This window comes from Pongo abelii, chromosome 16, assembly GCF_028885655.2.
Source record: "Pongo abelii isolate AG06213 chromosome 16, NHGRI_mPonAbe1-v2.0_pri, whole genome shotgun sequence".
Taxonomy (NCBI): domain Eukaryota; kingdom Metazoa; phylum Chordata; class Mammalia; order Primates; family Hominidae; genus Pongo; species Pongo abelii.
The window spans coordinates 20,972,410-20,991,615 of NC_072001.2; the positions used below are offsets into that span (position 1 = coordinate 20,972,410).

General features: G+C 44.7%; 1 protein-coding gene and 1 non-coding gene across 2 annotated transcripts in view; one reads left to right on the top strand and one right to left on the bottom strand.

Moving 5' to 3' along the window:
* LOC129050364 (putative GED domain-containing protein DNM1P46) overlaps positions 1-14,062 on the top strand; it is an 87,915-nt gene extending 73,853 nt beyond the window's left edge. Inside the window, exons 3-4 of the mRNA XM_054532409.1 lie at positions 12,875-13,079; positions 13,794-14,062. Coding sequence (XP_054388384.1) covers positions 12,875-13,079; positions 13,794-13,894 — 306 coding nt within the window. The 3' untranslated portion in view covers positions 13,895-14,062. The remainder of the gene's footprint in view (positions 1-12,874; positions 13,080-13,793) is intronic.
* Positions 2,850-2,981, bottom strand: LOC129050613 (U8 small nucleolar RNA). The gene has a single exon (XR_008514292.1). It is a non-coding gene; the product is annotated as a U8 small nucleolar RNA (small nucleolar RNA).
* Positions 14,063-19,206: the final 5,144 nt, after the last annotated feature.

Genomic DNA, 19,206 nt, shown 5'->3' on the forward strand with positions numbered 1-19,206 from the left:
GCAGAATTGTCCCACAACCTAGACTATAACAAAATGTAAAGTTGAATACAACTGGAGTAAAAGACAAAAGAGCCTTTGTATAAATAAATCAACCCGCAAATATTGCAAAAAGCACAAATCCCACAGTTATTAAAAAGTTCCAATAAAATTACTGTAAAAAATGATGAGGAAAACATGATAGCTAAAATCACCTGAAATGCCTACCTCCAAATCCATATACAAAAAAAGGGCAAAATCTAGGAAATGTGATACCCCCTAAAATTAACATATTTTTGGCTGATCTCAATCTTTAGACAAAACATATTATAAATATAATTTCCCAAATAACTCAAAGAAGAAAAAGGAAATAGTATTTCCCGGTAATAATTCTCTAGGTTTGCATAAATAGACCTACTTGGCAATGAAAGCACTATTATTAATATTTGGCTTCACTTTGGTCTTTAAACGTCCTTCTCCACAGGTTTTTCTGGTTGTTTTTATCGGTAATTAAGTTGACTGATATAAACCCTTAGCTGGTTTATTGAAACCTAAATATATTTTAAATTTACTTCAAATCATAGATTCTACTCTAGCCACAATGAATAATTTTCCCCAAATTGAGTTCAACAGCTTAAAATATAATTTGTTAAACAAACAAACAAAAAAAAAGTTTAAGGTATGTAAAAATTTCTGACTTTCACCCTAAATAAGATTTTCATTAGCTCAACAGAAATGTAATAATTATCCCTTAAGTATCTCCACTACCACACCATCTCCACAGTCATGAAACACCTAGTCCCATTCTCAAATGTTCTGGTCCCACCAATAGAATCCCAATCCTTCCTTGTTGTCCCCAACCCTGTGCACCTACACCTGCCATAAATGGTGGAAATTCAACCAGCTCTATGAAGGGAAGGGAGGAGACCCTCCCCCAACCCACTCTACAGGAAAACTTGCCCAGATCTATAGGAACCTCCCCACACACAAGAGGACAGGACAGCCCAGACTCAGCTGAGAAATGTCCACAGCTGGCACAAATGAATTACAGATTATTTACAATTCACATTAACACTGCTCCAAGAATATAACCAACTGTCAAGACAAAAAAAATTTAGTTATTCACATACAAATATTCCATTTCTGAATAAATTTCACATTTGTATCTGTATACAAAGAGTCTACATGTTCGATAACTCCTTTATGATCTTACCTGAAAATGCTGGTAGATGCAATATTTTTGGATCAAATTTAACTGATGGCGGTTTTTTCATTACCTGTGGTTAAAAAAAAAAAAACTTTTGAGACAATTTTTAAGATGGATATCTGTCTCCTTATATGTCCCTTATATCAAATAATAAATCAATGAGGACAAAAAAAGAATGTGTAAAATTTGTTACCAAAAAGAATAAGAACGATGCCTTTTCAGATTAAAACATACATATATAGATAATAATTTATTTTCTAAAATAATTTCAATTGATATCTGTAATAAAATACAGCCTCAAAGAAAAAATTCACCCCTATCTTGGCTTACTCTTTAGATAATTTACCTCTAATTAGAAATTCAGTCATTCAACAAATATCTATTGGGTACCTGCCAAGGTAAGGCTCTATGTCAAGGGTTAAGGGGGATACAAAAATATAAAACACACAATCCTATTTTCAGAGAGCTGACATTCTGGTTGGGAAGATGAGACAAACATTTGATAAACAACAAAATATTTCACAATTGAAAAGAGGTAGGACATAACTACAGACAAAACCCTGGACAGAAAGAATTTTTTTGTAAATAGTAGTTTAGAGAATACAGCAAGCACTTTACTTGATATAGTTGAGACCGGGTTTACAGAAGAGGTAGGGGGTGGGTTGAGGTCTTGAAGAATGGTTAGAACTTTATGGTTATATCAGAGAAGACACCATTCAAGGAAGCCATAATAGCATGAACTGGAAAGTGCACAATTTATTTGAGAAATGTGAAGAAACCATGTAGTTGGATCCATGAGCTTAGGATGGCCAGATACTGCATCTTGAGACTTTTAGTTAAAAATTCAACCATCATTTCTATACCTAACTCCTGCAAAATTTCTATATGTAGTATTTTTAAAACCTTTACCAATTAAGTAACCAGCATTACCGTATTTACGGTAGTATTCTTACTAAAATGCATATTCTCATTCTAATCTCATAATCCAAATTAATAATCTCATTCTAATCATGAGAAACCCTTAGATAAGCCTAAATTAAGGGACATTCTTCAAAACACTGAACCAGTTACTCTTCAAAGTGTCAAGGACTTGAGTCATACGTTTTATAACCTGTATTACAAAAACATACAAAGGCCAGGTGCGGTGGCTCACATCTGTAATCCCAGAACTTTGGGAGGCCTAGGCAGGTGAATCATGAGGTCAGGAGTTCAAGACCAGCATGGCCAACATGGTAAAATCCCATCTCTACTAAAACTACAAAACTTAGCCATGCGCAGTGGCAGGCACCTGTAATCCTAGCTACTCAGGAGGCTGAGGCAGGAGAATAGCTTGAACCCGGTCGGCAGAGGTTGCAGGGAGCTGAGATCACACCACGACACTCCAGCCTGGGTGACAGAGTGAGACTTCATCTCAAAAAAAAAAAAAAAAAAAAAGACAAACTGTCAAGGTCATGAAAGGCAAGAAAAGTCTGAGAAATTCTGACAAAACCATGAAAGACTACGGCAGACTATACGAGACTAGGGAGGCATAACAACTAACTGTAATGTGGGATCCTGAACAACAAAAAAAAAAGGACATTAGAGGCAACTGGTAGAATTCAAATAAATTTGGTAGTTTAGTTAACAGCACTATACTCATGTTTTATTTTTCCTTTTTCAGAAAGAATTCAAAAGGAGCAATCAGGGTATTGCATGACATCATTATACAGAGATATGAATCAAGTATGATGCAACTCCAACTACCACATTCTACTGCCCTCCAAAAGGAGGAACAGGTAAGGATTATCCTGCCTGACTAGCACTATACCAATGCTAATTCCCAGGTGTTGTTAACTATACTATAGACCTATAAGATGTGAACATTAAGAGCAGCTGGGCAAAACGTATACAGGAACTCTCAACTATTTTTTAACCTTCTCTCTAAGACTAAAAGTAGTTTAAAATTAAAAGTTAAACACAAAAATGTCCACTGACTAAGGCTTCCCATAAACTATCAAATATGGTTATAAGAGGAAAAAAAGAAACAAAGAATATCGTCTAAGGCAAGCTTGTGCAACCCACAGCCCATGGGCTTCATGCGGCCCAAGGCGGCTTTGAATGTGGCCCAACACAAATTCCTAAACTTTCTTAAAACATTGTAAGATGTTTTTTGCAATTTTGTTTGTTTGTGTTTTAGTTTATCAGCTATCGTTAGTGTATTTTATGTGTGACCCAAGACAATTCTTCTTCCAGTGCCGCCCAGGAAAGCCAAAAGACTGGACACCCCTGGGAAAGATATCACAAATTGTTCTAGAAAACCCACTTTGAAAATGCACCAATGCACATCAAACTTAGCATAATAAAGTTACTCTGCCACACATATGAACTCACAAAAAGGATTAGCTCCATTATGAAAAATAGCTAAATAATCTATATAAAATGCTGTCTGTCTAGAAAATAAACATGAATCCAAGAACCCTTTGGTATAAACCACAGTATTGTTCCCAATGAGATACGAAAAGACAGTCATGAATTAATACAGAAAAAGAGATTTAAAAAAGAAAAAGAAGGCTGGGCGTGGTGGCTTACACCTGTGATCCCAGCACTTTGGGAGGTGGAGGTGGGCAGATCACGAGGTCAGGAGATCAAGACCATCCTGGCTAACATGGTGAAACCCTGTCTCTACTAAAAATACAAAAAATTAGCTGGGTGTGGTGGTGGGCGCCTGTAGTCCCAGCTACTTTGGAGGCTGAGGCAGGAGAATGGTGTGAACCCAGGAGGCGGAGCTTGCAGTGAGCCAAAATCACACCACTGCATTCCAGCCTGGGTGACAGAGGGAGACTCTATCTCAAAAAAAAAAAGTAACAGAAGCAGGAAAATTAAAATAGAGAGTAAGTAGTGGAATGTATGTTGTGGAGTTGGAAGTCAAGACAAAACACAGGGACTTAGAAATGCATCTGTTTTTTAAAGTAAATACTCATTTTCCCCTAGCAATAAAGTATTATATTCCAAAAGGCAAGAAGCAAAAAAACTCACAGTGGTTTAGAAGTACATTGTGAACCGTGACTCCTCCAGCTCCCATAGTGTCTCCTCACCATCTCCCATGCAGTCTTAACAACCTGTGAGAGGGCAGGGCTTCCGTGTGATCTGCCTGCCCAGCCCAGCCTGGTGAGCAGTGCCCTCTGACTGCTTCTGCCTTCAAAATACGTCAGAGACTAGAATACTTAGAGTGATTCACATTAGTGCAGATGGAGAAACGATGGGACTGAGAGCTAAGGTCTGAGGTCAAGAGGCTGGCAACCCCTCCGTGGCATGTGGAAGAAAGCAGTAGTGAGAGGCAGAGCTGACTCATTCAAAACAGAGGGGAGAAAACTTAGAACTCCAGTGAAGTGGAAGTGAAGGCAGAGGAAAGCGTTGCAGACAGAGCGGGACCTGGAAATGCAGACATGCAGCACAAATGAAACAGAAGCAGACAAGAGAAAAGGAAAGATTAGACAGTAAATAATATTCTGAATGAAAATCTCATGCAGATTTCAGATCTCAGTAAAGTCTACAACTCAGTTGTTAGAGTGCTTTCTGTACCCTTGGATTGTCATTAATGGGGGTGACAACAAGATCTGAGTCCATGTAGATAAGCTCTCTCTCATCTGGGATTCCAGGTCCTGCTGACTCAGGTGTCCACTTGTAATCTGAAATGAGAACAAAAGAACAAAAATTAGACTTTGTTTCTGTGACTAATATAGAGCTTTAAAACACTGAACTAACAAGATGCTGAGGAAGACACCACTGTAAAATGTCACCTATATCAATGTACTTCAACTGCTATTCAAGACAGTTGCAGTCTCACTTAATTTTCACAAAAATCCTAAACTGTACATACCATCATTTCCATTTTACAGATAGAAATATAGAACTCTGAGAAAGTAACTGAATTGCTCATGTTACCATTAAGCCTGGCCAGGACTAGAAAAAAGATCTTTACAATTCAATGTTCTAAACTGTGATGAGGCAAACTGGTTTTTCGATTATCAGCATGGGTTTTTTTTGTTTTGTTTTGTTTTGTTTTTTTAGGGATGGAGTCTCACTCTGTCACATAGGCTGGAAGGCAGTGGTGCAACCCTGGCTCACTGCAACCTCTGTCTCCCGGGTTCAAGTGATTCTCCTGCCTCAGCCTCCTAAGTAGTGGAATTATGGGTGCACGCCACCATGCCCAGCTAATTTTTTTTTTTTTGGAGACAGAGTCTTGCTCTGTCACCAGGCTAGAGTGCAGTGGCACGATCTTGGCTCACCAGAACCACCGTCTCCTGGGTTCAAGTCATTCTCCTGGCTCTGCCTCTTGAGTAGCTGGGACAAGGTTTCACCACGTTGGCCAGGCTGGTCTCAAACTCCTGGCCTTAGGTGATCCGACTGCCTCGGCCTCCCAAAGTGCTGGGATTATAGGTGTGAGCCACTGCACCCGACCCATGGCTTTATTTTTCATTCATAGAATGCTAATCAATTTATTTCTGCTTTACAGAATATTCAATGTGAAGTTGAAACTGTAACATAAAAAAATTTTCAGACTTAAATACAGAACGGTTACCTAAGTGTTAAACCTCAATTATTTATTAAGCCTCGTAAGAGTTGATACATAATAAAATGAATCACCATTCACCATCAGTTATTCCTTTGAGATGGTACTTTGTGCTCTATTTAAACATAATTTGTATTCCTAGGGCTATGCCCCAGTATTTCCCATCAGAAAAAAAAAAAAAAGAGGATTTATGCTTAAGAACCTTAAAAGATAAAGGAACAGAGTTAGCTAAGAAAATTCCTGGAAACCCAATGTGCCCCTTGCAACTCAGATGAAAGATATAAGAAAACATACAAACAGGCTGGGCACGGTGGCTCAAGCTTGTAATCCCAGCACTTTGGGAGGCTGAGGTGGGCAGATCACAATGTCAGGAGTTCAAGACCAGCCTGACCAACATGGTGAAACACTATCTCTACTAAAAATACAAAAATTAGCTGGGGGTGGTGGCATGCACCTGTAATCCCAGCTATTCAGGAGGCTGAGACAGGAGAATCACTTGAACCCAGGAAGCGGAGGTTGCAGTGAGTTGAGATTGTGCCACTGCACCAATTAAAAAAATTATATGCAAAAATTAATTTCCTATAGGTAAATTGAATGTAGGCACAAATGCCAAGTTATAAGAAATAGCCCACTCACAACAGCAAAAATATATATAACAAAATGTTCAGGAATAAACTAAACGATCAATAATTGCAATGAGATCATGATCATTAAACGAAAATAATCATTATAAAATTATAATCTCTTCTTTCAAAGTGAACACATTATGTATAAAAACAGAAGTAATGATATCAAAATGTATGAGATGTATGAGGTTACAGTGAACTATGATCATGCCACTGCACTCCAGCCTGAGCAACAGGCTTTTAAAAAAAAAAATGTAATCGCTGTTTAACTGGGAATTTCATCGTAAACAATTTTTCTATTGTCTTTTTCCTCTTTTATATTTTACAAGTTTTTTACAATTATATATGTTTTGTAATAGAATAAAAAGTATCATTTAAAAATTATAAAACATAAGGCCAACACAGTGGCTCACACCTGTAATCCCAGCTCTTTGGGAGGCCAAGGCGGGCAGATCACATGAGTCCAGGAGTCTGAGACTAGCCTGGGCAACATGGGGAAACCTCTACGAAAAATACAAAAAATTAGCCATGCATGGTGGCGCACACCTGTAGTCGCAGCTACTCAGGAGGCTGAGATGAGAGACTCACCTAAGCCCAAGAAGTTCAGGCTGCAATGAGCCATGATCCTGCCACTCCACTCCACCCTGGGTGACAGGAGTGACGCTCTGTCTCAAAAATAAATAAATACTGAGATATATATGTAAAATAAACTACCTTAGGTATTCACATTATTGATTATATTTTCTCAATAGAAAGATTATATATTCCTCTTTATAACCATCTGCCAGAAGAGCTTCAACATCTATGGCATTTCAGAATGAATTTTTTTTTTTTTTTTTTGAGATGGAGTCTAACTCTGTCGCCCAGGCTGGAGTGCAGTGGCGCGATCTCGCCTCACCGCAACCTCCACCTCCCAGGTTCACACCATTCTCCTGCCTCAGCCTCTTGTGTAGCTGGGACTACAGGCGCCCACCACCACACCCAGCTAATTTTTTGTATCTTTAGTAGAGATGGGGTTTCACTGTGTTAGCCAGGATGGTCTCCATCTCCTGACCTTGTGATTTGCCCTCCTCAGTCTCCCTCAGTGCTTGGATTACAGGTGTGAGCCACCGTGCCCGGCCCAGAATAAATTTTTAAATTTACATTGATTTTCTATTTCACATAACCAAAAAATTAGCACAGTGAGATTTTATTATAACCTATTTATACTAAAGTTCAAAGCAGAAATAAGCTTCACATGGTCCAAATACACTTCACATTACATCAAAACTAGTTAAAAACTAAAAGCAATTATATTTGTCAAGCAATAAGTAGCATAAAAATAACTTAGAATTAATTCAAAGTAGGTCTGCATTCAACACAACTATGATTGAAAGAAATTAAAGTAAGACCTAAATAAGTACAAATACATCCTGTGTTCATGGAGGAAAACTTAATATTGTTAAAATGGCAGTACTTCCTAAGTTCATCTACATAGTCAATGCAACTCTGATTAAAATCCCAGCTGGCTCCTTTGCAGAAACTGACAAGCTGATCTTAAAATTCATATGGAAATGCAAGTGACCCAGAACAGCCAAACCCACCTTAAAAAACTTTCTGGAGGATTCATACTTTCTGATTTCAAAGCTTACTAAACAGCTACAGTAATCAAGAGTGTGCTACTGGTATAAGGACAGATGAAGAGATGAAAGAATAGAATCCAGAAATAAACTTTCACATATACAGTCAATTGATCTTCAGTAAGGGTTCCAAGACAATTCAATGGGGAAAGAATAAGCTTTTCAACAGATAGTTCTGAGATAACTGGATGTCTAGGTGCAAACAATGAAGCTATACCCCCTACTTCATGCCACATGCAAAAATTAACTCAAATGGATAAAAGAGCTCAATATAAGAGATATTGACAAAACTATAAAACTCATAGAAAAAAACATAGACAGAAACCTTTGTGACCTTGGTGTAGCAATGTTTTTTTAGATATTACACCAAAAGCACAAGGAGCAAAAAAACACAAATGAAGAAAGATAAATTGGACTATATCAAAATTTAAAATCTTTGTGCTTCAAAGGACACCATCAAGAAAGAAAAAAAGACAATCCAGAAAAAGGGAGAAAATTGTTATAACTCCTATCTAGAATATGTAAAAAAATTCTTACAACGAAATAATAAAGAGATACATAACCCACTTAAAAATAGGTTAAATTTTGGAATAAATATTTCCCCAAAGAAAATAGACAAATGGCCAATAAACACATAAAAAGATACTCAACAACATTAGCCATCACGTAAATGCAAATCAAAACCACTAAGACATAGAAATTCACACCTACTAGCTGGGCGCAGTGACTCACACCTGTAATCCAAATACTTTGGGAGGCGGAGACAAGTGGATCATTTGAGGTCAGGAGTTCGAGACCAGCATGGCCAACATGGTGAAACCCCGTCTCTACTAAAAATACAAAAATTAGCCAGCTGGTAGTGGTGCATGCCTATAATCCCAGCTACTCGGAAGGCTGAGGCTGAGGCAGAAGAATTGCTTGAGCCTGGGAGATGGAGGTTGCAGTGAGCCAAGATCATGCCACTGCACTCCAGACTGGGCAACAGTCAGACCCTGTCTCAATCAATCAATCAATCAATGGAATCTCACACCTGCTAGATGTGAAATAGGATGGCGATCATGAGAAAGACAGGCAATGCAAAACTATTCACAATAGCCAACAGGTGGATGCAACCCAAGCATTCATCAACAGATGAAAAGATAACAAGGCGTATTAAATACATACAAGGGAATATTATTCAGCCTTAAAAACAAATGAAATTCTGGCACATGCTACAACATGGATGAACGTTAAAGACATTATGCTAAGTGAAATAAGCCAGGCACAAAAGGACAAATACTATATGAGACCACTTATGCCAGCAGTCCCCAAACTTTTTGGCATCAGGAACCAGTTTTGCAGAAGACAATTTTTCCACAGACAAGGTTGTGGGAGATGATTTTGGGATGATTCAAGGACATTGCATTTATTGTGCATTTTATTTCTATTATTATTACATTGTAACATATAAGGAAATAATTGTACAACTCACTATAATATAGAATCAGGGCTGGGCACAGTGGCTGACGCCTGTAATCCCAGCATTTTGGGAGGCCAAGGTGGGCAGATCATGAGGTCAGGAGATCGAGACCATCCTGGCTAACACGGTGAAACCCCGTCTCTACAAAAAAATACAAAAAATTGTCGGGGCGTGGTGGCTGGCCCCTGTAGTCCCAGCTACTCACGAGGCTGAGGCAGGAGAATGCCGTGAACCTGGGAGGCGGAGCTTGCAGTGAGCCCAGATTGCGCCACTGCACTCCAGCCTGGGTGACAGAGCAAGACTCCCTCTCAAAAAAAAAAAAAAAAAAAAGACTACAAATGATAAGCAACATAGAATAGATATTTAAGGAAAGGCTTTGAAGAGGAAAATAAGATCAAAATAAACTAAAAAAATTATTACAGAACAAAGAGATTCTAGGGAGAAGACAAAAGAGTATCAAAATCACTTTGTAAAGATACTTGTGAATACATTACATGTATAAAACAAAACAGAGGCCGGGCGCGGTGGCTCACGCCTGTAATCCCAGCACTTTGGGAGGCTAAGGCGGGCGGATCATGAGGTCAGAAGATCAAGACCATTCTGACTAACATGGTGAAACCGCGTCTCTACTAAAAAAATCCGTCTCTACTAAAAACACAAAAGTTAGCTAGGCGTGGTGGCGGGCGCCTGTAATCTCAGCTACTCTGGAGGCTGAGGCAGGAGAATCGCTTTAACCAGTGGACTGTCAAGAGAGGTAGGCTGCAGCAAGCCGAGATCGCGCCACTGCACTCCAGCCTGGGCGACAGAGTGAGTGAGACTCTGTCTCAACAAAAAGAAAAAAAGAAAGAAAACTTTTTCTTGAGAGAGAGAGAGAAGTCTCGCTCTTCTCCCCCGGGTTTGAGTGCAACGGCTCCATCTCAGCTCACTGCAACCTCCGCCTCCTGGGTTCAAACCATTCTCCTGCCTCTGCCTCCCAAATAGCTGGGATTAAGTCGCCTGCCAACACGACCGGCTAATTTTTCTATTTTTTAGTAGAGACGGGTTTCAGCATGTTGGCCAGGCTGGTCTCCAGCTCCTGACCTCAAGTGATCAACCCGGTTGGCCTCCCAAAGTGCTGGGATTACAGGCGTGAGCCACTACGCCCCGCCAAAAAACCGAAAATCTTAAAGGTCTTTCCCCTTCCCCGCCTGGGCTCCAACAACTCGGGAGTCGCCCTGCCCCGCCCTGTCGCGGTCCCCAGAGCAGGTGGGCTCACTGACGGCGACCATGGGTCCCAAGAGGGCTCCGGCAGCCGCGGGCTCCCACCTCGAAGCGCAGCGACAGGGGCCGAGAGGGGCCAGCAGCCCCCAAGCCAGCCCCGCGCTAGGAGTTGGAGAGACGCGCCCTCCGCCTTCTCCCACCCAAGCCTGGAGCAGTGCCCGGCGGGCTAGTTGCGGGAGAAAGGGGCGGGGAACTGGGGCCTCCCTGGGGCAGGTTCCCCTTTGTCCTGGGACTCTGGGCACCCCCTTTCCGCCCTCGCCCTGCCCCGCGAGGCCGCCACCCGGCGACTCACCTTGATGTTGCGGTGGAGCGTGAGCCGCGGCTGTGGCTCCTGGTTCTCGTGGAAGATAGAGGCCGGCAACTTCAGTTTGGCCTTGAACGCTGACAGGGACATCTTTCCCTCATCTCAGGCGGGAGGGGCGCGGAAAAGGAGCCTGTCCCGAGCCGCTGTCATTGCCGCGACCACCCGGCGGGGCCCCCGGCCGAGCTCTCGCGGCTCCACCTCTCCCCGCGGCGGTGACCCTCGTGGGAGCGCTGCTGGAAAATGGCAAGGGACACCGAGGACTTGGCGGGAGCTGTGTGGCGGCCTGGGGGGCTGCTCCCTTTATAACCGACTCCACCGACAGGAGGCGCGGCTCCGTCAAGCCGCAGCTTAAAAGGGCAACAGCACCAGCGCCCCCGCTACCGCCTGGGAAAGGGCTGCCCCTACCCCGCCCTGGTCCTCGTGGCCCCTCACCTCTTACCCCTCACCCCTCACCCCTCAACCCGGCGCACCCTGCGTGTGCGCGCTCCCGGCTGCCCCCTCCTCTCTTGACCCAGCACCTTTCTGCCCGACCCATCTGGTCCCTTCTTCACACTCGCGACTGGGCGCCACAACCACTAAATCTGTGTGTGTGTGTGTGTGTGTGTGTGTGTGTGTGTCCCTGTCCCAAGGGGGCGTGGCTCACGCCTGTAATCCCACCACTTTGGGAGGCTAAGGCCGGCGGATCAGGAGGTCAGGAGAGAAGACCATCCTGGCTAACACGGTAAAACCCCGTCTCTACCAAAAAAAATACAAAAAAATTAGCCGGGTGTGCTGGCAGATGCCTGTAGTCCCAGCTACTTGGGAGGCTGAGGCAGGAGAATGGCATGAACCCGGGAGGTGGAGCTTGCAGTGAGCTGAGATCGCGCCACTGCACTCCGGCCTGGGCGACAGAGCAAGACATAGCAAAAAAAAAAAAAAAAAAAAAAAAAAGAAAACTAAACCTCAAAGGATCACTAGTGGTCAGCAATTATATGCAAATAAATAGGAAAACGTACTAAAAATGGATAAATTTCCAGACACATCTAACCTACCAAGATTGAACCATGATGAAACCCAAAACCTGAACAAACTGATAACAAATAATGGGATCAAAGTGGTAATAAAAAGTCTCCCAGCAAAGAAAAGCCTGGGACCTGATGATTCACTGCTGAATTCTAGCAAACATTTAAACAAGAACTAATACCAACCTTACCCAAATGATTCCAAAAATAGAGAAGGAGGGAATACTTGCAAACTCATTCTACAAGGCTAACATTATCCTGATACCAAAATCAAAGATACAAACAAAAAAAGAAAACTACAGGCCAATATCACTGATGAATACTGATGCAAAACTCCTCAATAAAATATTAGCTAACAGAATTCCACAACACATTAAAGTTGGGCTGCAGTGTCCCAGGTTCACTCAACCCTTCCCGTTTTCGTCTCTGTGTGTGTCTACTTTGCCGTGTTCCCAGGTGGCAGCGGTGGTGGCAGTGTTGGTGCATGGGCCTCCCAGGACAAGGGGAAAGTGAGTATGCCCTTTTCTTGCCCCTTGCCAGGCGTCTGCAGCCTGGCGCAAGCTCTGGCCAGGTCTCCAGGCAGGGGACCTGGAGATGTTCTTTTCCAATTTCTGGATTTGTAACTTGAGGCAAATTCTGGGCACTAGAGTCAGAACTAAGATGAGACTGAATCAGGGGAGTCTGGGGTCCTGAGAGGCAGAGACCTGAAACTGTCTAGAGCGTGTGGGGAGCTGGGTGCATGTTCAGGCCAGTTGCTTCTCTCTGTGCCTCAATGTTCCAGGTACCCTTGGAGGGGCTGAGATCCTAGGGATTCCTGGAGCCTGGCTGCATGGCCTGGCCACTTTGATGCCCTTGTGTTCTCCATGACAGGACAACAAGGCCGAGGAGAATGGCTCCGACAGCTTCATGCGCTCCATGGACCCACAGCTGGAGCGGCAAATGGAAACCACCCAGAACCTGGTGGACTCCTACATGGCCATTGTCTACAAGACCATGTGGGACCTCATGGTTGGTGTCACGCCCAAGACCATCATGCACGTCATGATCAACAACGTGCATGCACCGCCTCATAGGGGCAGGCGGCTCCTGTGGCACTGGAGATGCAGGTGGCCATGTTGGCCTGGGGGAGATGCTGACCAGCCCTATGGGACCAGGTCCAGGGAGGGAGGCACGGTCCACAGCAGAGCTGTCTCATAGAAATATAACGTGGGACTGGGGACAGTGGCCCATGCCTGTAATCCCAGCACTTTGGGAGGCCAAGGCAGGAGGATAGCTTGAGCCCAGAAGTTTGAGACCAGCCTTGGCAAAATAGTGAGACCTGGTCTCTACACAAATATTTTAAAAATAGCTGGGCTTGGTGGTGGCACGTGCCTATAGTCCTAGCTACTTGACAGGCTGACATTGGAGGGTCACTTTGAGCCCAAGAGTTTGAGACTGCAGTGAGTGGTGATCTCACCCACTGTACTCCAGCCTAGCGACACAGCGAGATCCTATCTCCAAAAACTTTTTTTTAAAAACACTGAGTAGGCAGGTGTCCTGGTGGCATGATAGGTCCTGGGTCCCCTCCCAGATCTGTGACCTTGGACAGGTGACTTTTCCTCTGGACCTCAGTGTCCATATCTGAGTGAGAAAAGGGCGGTGGGGAGGCATATCTTGGAGTCTAAGCGGTGTAGAAGCAGCATGTGAAAAGCCATACTCAGGGCTCCAAGTCCAGCACAGTGTCCAGCACAGGCATCAGGGCAGCACAGGCATCAGGTCCCAACCTCCTTCCCTCTTTGCCCTCTCTCAGACCAAGGAGTTCATGTGATCAGAGTTGCTGTCCAACCTGTACCTGCATGGGAACCAGAACACTCTGATGGAGGAGTTGGCAGAGCAGGCACAGTGGCGTGATGAGATGCTGCACATGCACCACGTGCTGAAGGAGGTGCTCAGCATCATCGGTGACATCAGCACAACCACCATCAGCATGCACACGGGGACCCGTGGACAACTCCTGGCTGCAGGTGCAGAGCGTCCTTGCCAGACGCAGGTAGCAGGGCTGGCCCCCATGGCCTCAAAGCTCCCCAGCCCCCATGGCTGAGCCTGGGGCCTCTTGGAACAGGCTCCGTGCCCAAGCTGGCAGTTGTGGGTGCTCTCAGGAGCCGTCAGGGAGCTCGTGGTTTATGGTGTAAGGGCTGAGAGCTTGGAGGGGGTTGTGTGTGGGGCTGTACTCTGAGGTGGCCAGAGGCCCAGGAATGTCATCCTGGGCATGCCGTACCTGTTGTGCTGTCTGAGCCATGCTGCCAGGGTGGGGCATCCAGCTCCCAGCCTGGATGCCTTGGAGTGCTGAGAGCCAAATCCACTGCAGAGCAGGGGTGATAGGGTCCCACCTCCTCTATCTGTCAGCAAAACAGTGGTGATCTAGGAGAAAACCTCGAGAGCCCCATACACATGGTCAACCCAAAACACACCTCACAGGTCACATAGGGGCACACAGCCCCCTTCCCTCCCTCCCACGTACCATCATAGCTGCTAGCATGGCACTGAAGGCAGGGTCCCTGGGCCCCACTGAAGCACGACCACCAGCCAGCAGGCTCACGCACCTTGGCTTGTTGCTCCTAGAGGTCGGCCCTGCTCTTCAGCCAAGGGGACCACAGTGCCTGCTGGCCCAGCTGAGCTCTGCCCAGCAAGCCCACCCACCTCCCTTGCCATGGTCTCCCTCTTCTTTTCCTAGGAGGAAGGACCCAGCCTCACCTTTGGGACCTGCAAGCCCCAAGAAGCTGAGGCTCCCCTCTTAGACTTATAAGTCTATAGCCAGTGGCACCCGGCTGCCTGACCACCCTGCCTCCCCCAGGGTCCCTTCAGAGGGTCCTGAGCTTTCTGACCACCCAGAGGGGGCTCTGGTGATCACTCCAACCATCCATCCCATTTAGCTTCATCATCCTTGTTCGAGCAATGTTCCTTCTGTCAGGCCTGGTGGCTGTTGCGTTGGGCTCCCCAAGGTGAGAGGTGGCCCTGGACCAGTTGGTTGGAAGACAACTTGGAAGACAAGTTGGTTGGTGGCCAGAGAAGAGGGAAGCCCAAGGGGGCTGAGCATTGGTCTGACCTGTGGGTACACTGCCTGGGTGCAATGGAAGAGGACAGCATGTGTGGGGTGGGGAGGGCCGCCACAGTCCCCAGGCACTACCTGTGAAGCTCTGGCTCCTCCCTCCATCTTCCTCCCCTTTCCCTTCCAGCCCCTCTTTTCCAGGAACCTTGCCACACCTGCACCTGCGCCCTCCCCTCCCTGGCCCTCCCACAGCTGCTGTGGCACACCTGTGCTCTGCACTTGCCTCACCAGCTCTCTGCTCGCTTTTCTCTCTCCTGTTTTCTCTCTGCTTTCTCTCCAACTGCCAGCCGATCAGGTCAGGCAAGTCCATCCCGTCCTGAGAGCCCCAGGCCCCCCTTTGACCTCTAAACAGATCCCTCCTCTTCTCAGAGGCCTCCCTTTCCAAGCCTGCCTGGGTGGCTGTTCTGTGACTTGGCAGTGGCTCCCCCAGCCCCAAAGCCAGCCCCCTTCATCTGTGACTTAGTCTGTTGTAGTGGTGAGCTGACACATCCAGGTGTGACCGTTGTGAAAACTTGTGCCCCCCTCTGTGGTATGCCCCTGCATTGTTCTATAAATATCTGTAAATACCCATACACACACACGCACACACACACACACCCCTCTACACCTACACGTGGCCAACCGCCTCACCTCTAGTGCTGGGAATCCATCACCGTGTTGTCCTCTTGGAGTTTTGTGGCCCAACAAGAGAAAGCTGTCCCCTGACATTGCCCCTCCGAAGTGCACCACCTCCAGTGAGCCTCCCTGTCATGCCCGGCCTATGGAGAGTCAGCCCCCGCCATCCCTCCCATCCCCCCACCAAGCATGGGAGTGCTGTGAAGGCAGCTGTGTGTCCTGACAGTCTCTACCCGTCCTACTGTCCCTTGGCTGAGAATCAAACCCATTTCTGGATGATGGGGAAGTGTGTCCTCTGCTGGCTGTGTTCTCTGTGGAGCTCAGGGGAGGGGAAAGGCCAAGCCATTTTTAGGGTGCTGTTTGGAGGGGTGAAAAGGCCATAGCCTTTCCAAGGGACACTTCCTGGAAAGCCCCTGGAACTTAGCTGGCTCTTGTCCTGTGAAGCCGGCTCTGGCCACCAGGGGGCAGGGCCACGAACTCAGCCTGAAGGGAGCCTGCGGGGCAGCCCAGCACTCTGGAGGGACAGACAGAACAGGCCATCAGGTGCAGACAGGGGAGGGAGGCAAGGGGACGGAAGGGAAGACGCCTTGGATGGGTGGAAGTCAGTGCCCTTAGGTGCTGGTACCTGTCTTCCCAGCCACCGCTACATCAGGCTTCTGAGCCTGTTGGCTGTCAGGGCTGGACTGTGCCCCATAGGTGACATGGCAGTCCCCATGGAATCCCCCAGGTGCCACTAGGCAGCATACAGGTAACACACCTGGAAGGTCCCTAACAGCCTAGCTGGACATACTCAAGACACTCTAGGGCTCCTCATTTGGTGGCACAAACTCCAGGACCCAGTGAGGGAAATGGGAACACACCAGGCCGGGCAGTATGGCTAAATCTGTTTATTCCAAAATAAAAAGCAAAATAAACAGGAGTCGCATGACCAGGGAGCCACGACCCCATCCCCGCCTCCTTCCTCTGTCCTTTGCTAGCAATAAATAAGTTTCCCAGCCACAAATATTTATTAGAACCTCCTCCCCATGTGCCAGCTCCAACCTCCACTAGGTATGATACAGGGGTGGCCCTACCCTCTGGAATATACAAAACCTTACACAGACACAATATGTACACCGGGGAAGGGGGGCCACCCCAGCAGCCGGTGCCCTCGCCTGGTCCACAGCCCCACTGTCCTGCCTCTCTGAATAAGAAGGGAGCCCTCCGAGGGAAAAGTTGCTATGGTGAGAGTAAGGGGGCCATCAGGCCTCCTCCAAACAAACCACCTCCACCAGCCTCTGGCTCTTAAATAACAATCATCACCATCCAGAAATTTAAGGACTCAGCCCTGATCAAGGTGGCAAAGGGTCTGTTTGTCTTTCCCCATTAGACAGAGGTCTTGTCTTGCTACCCTAATTGTAAAGGGGTGACTCGGAAGGGGTGGTAGGGACATGGTGGCAGTGAGACTCCAGCCCCACTTCTCCAGGCTTTGCTGACAGTGGTCTGCTTTTTCCCATGACTTTTTTTTTTTTAATTCCATAACTTCTTTTTCATAACTTTTTTTTGGTAACTTTTCAGAAAGCTTTTTTCTACTTTTTTGCCACATTTTTACAATTTTTATCTGATAACTTTTTCACCCCATAACTTTTAAATCCCATACCTTTTTTATTTTGTGTTCTTTTAATAAACACTTGCATAGTTATACTACAATTTCGTGAAAATGAAACAGATTATCTCATGCCAAGCATGCCCAGTATTTGCACAGTATCAATACCTTTAATACTATAGTTTTCAAGACACACAAAATAAAATTTTAAGGCAAAAACAGCACTTTGCAACAATTTAATAATTTATTACATTACAGTAGCATCATGCCAGCAGTCAATAATGCCACTTTAGGCAAAAGTTTTCAGTATTTCCGTTACACATTCTGTTAACAAGAACTCATACATTGGTAAAATTCCTTCTAAGAAAACTTGGCAAATAAAGCTTTGGACTGGAATTGGCATTTCTTTCTCTACTTTTCCTTCCCACCATTTCTTTCTTTTAAACTACAGTATTCATATTTTAAAATATTTTAACTTATTTCATAACATAAAGATAGCAGTTACATTTTTAAATGTTTATATTATTTTAAAATGACTCTTTAAGATACAGTTTTAAACCCACGGGCTAGAAATCATACCACTGTTAATTAGCCACATTATTTGGTCTAATATTTTTTCTTTATCATTCTGAAACTGGGTTTATCTAATATATTGATAAATTCATACAATTTGGAAGAGTCAGTTGAAGTCACAAGGACCCAATATGTGCCCTCTTTCATTGAATGCCAGCAAATCTGTTATTCCATTGGCAAAATCATATTGCTGCTCTCCTGTTCATCTCATATTTATAAAAGGATCATGAGGATGCCAAGTGCTAAAAATGGAGATGGTCTAGTGAGTAGAAAATCCCCACCCCAGGGAGCACACATACATCTCTCCCTACAACCTAATAATGTGATGTGTTTTGGAACACAGACATTAGAACTTCATGAAGTTTTAACTGTTGATTCTTTCCCAAGCATCATCAAGTTATGATTTAGGCAATGTATGACTGAAATGCGTTCATTCATCACTCATAGGCACAATCACATAAATATTGCACAAAATATGTCCCTGACTGAAAGTGAGAGGTACAAAAACATATTTCACTCTTCATAAAGAAGTTTGTGAGGAACTACAACTCTGCGATTGTATAAACACGTTTCCTGATAATACACTGACATTCACAAATGGTAGATTGCACCACAGTGTGTAAACATTTTAAGTTGCATAAACTTCTCCTTGATTTTCAAAGATAACATAACACTGTCTACTAAAATTCCTTTTTGTTTCAACTAAGTACTCTCACATTTATTAGTTTATAATAATGTTTGTTATTAAAGTGTTTTCCACTCAAGGAAAAGAAGTAAATTCCTATGTCAGAGTAACCAAGGTGGTTGAAGAATAGGTATTAGCCAGAGACGTCTAGATGGTAACATCAATCTTCAAGCCTCAAAGAAGCTCCATGAACAGAGAGGAATGCCAGGTGTCACACAGCTTTCCTTCACTCTAATTCATTCTTGACCAGAGCCTGTATGCCTGTTCCAGGGACATTTAAACTCTTAAAGGATTTCTTATGATCTTTACTAAATACATTAAGAAGAATGCCAACCAGCGCCCTTTTGTGAACTGGGACAGGAAGTCATGTGATTAAAACAGGTAACATGAACTCTGACTTTAAAATGTATTATAGATACAAATGCTCTAAGCTAGGAAAGGTTTTCCACATCCACAGCCAATGATGGGAGCCTTTCATTCCTCAGAAATAAGCCCTTGTTAGGTCATTGGAAAAGAGTACAACTGCTGCAGCTCACGATGCAATATCTTCACGAGCCCAGAGCATATACAAATCCTAAGGGAACTGCCACAGTACAGTGCTCATTCTTGGCACCAGAACAAATGAAACACACTTTATCCTGCACATACCTGCCAGA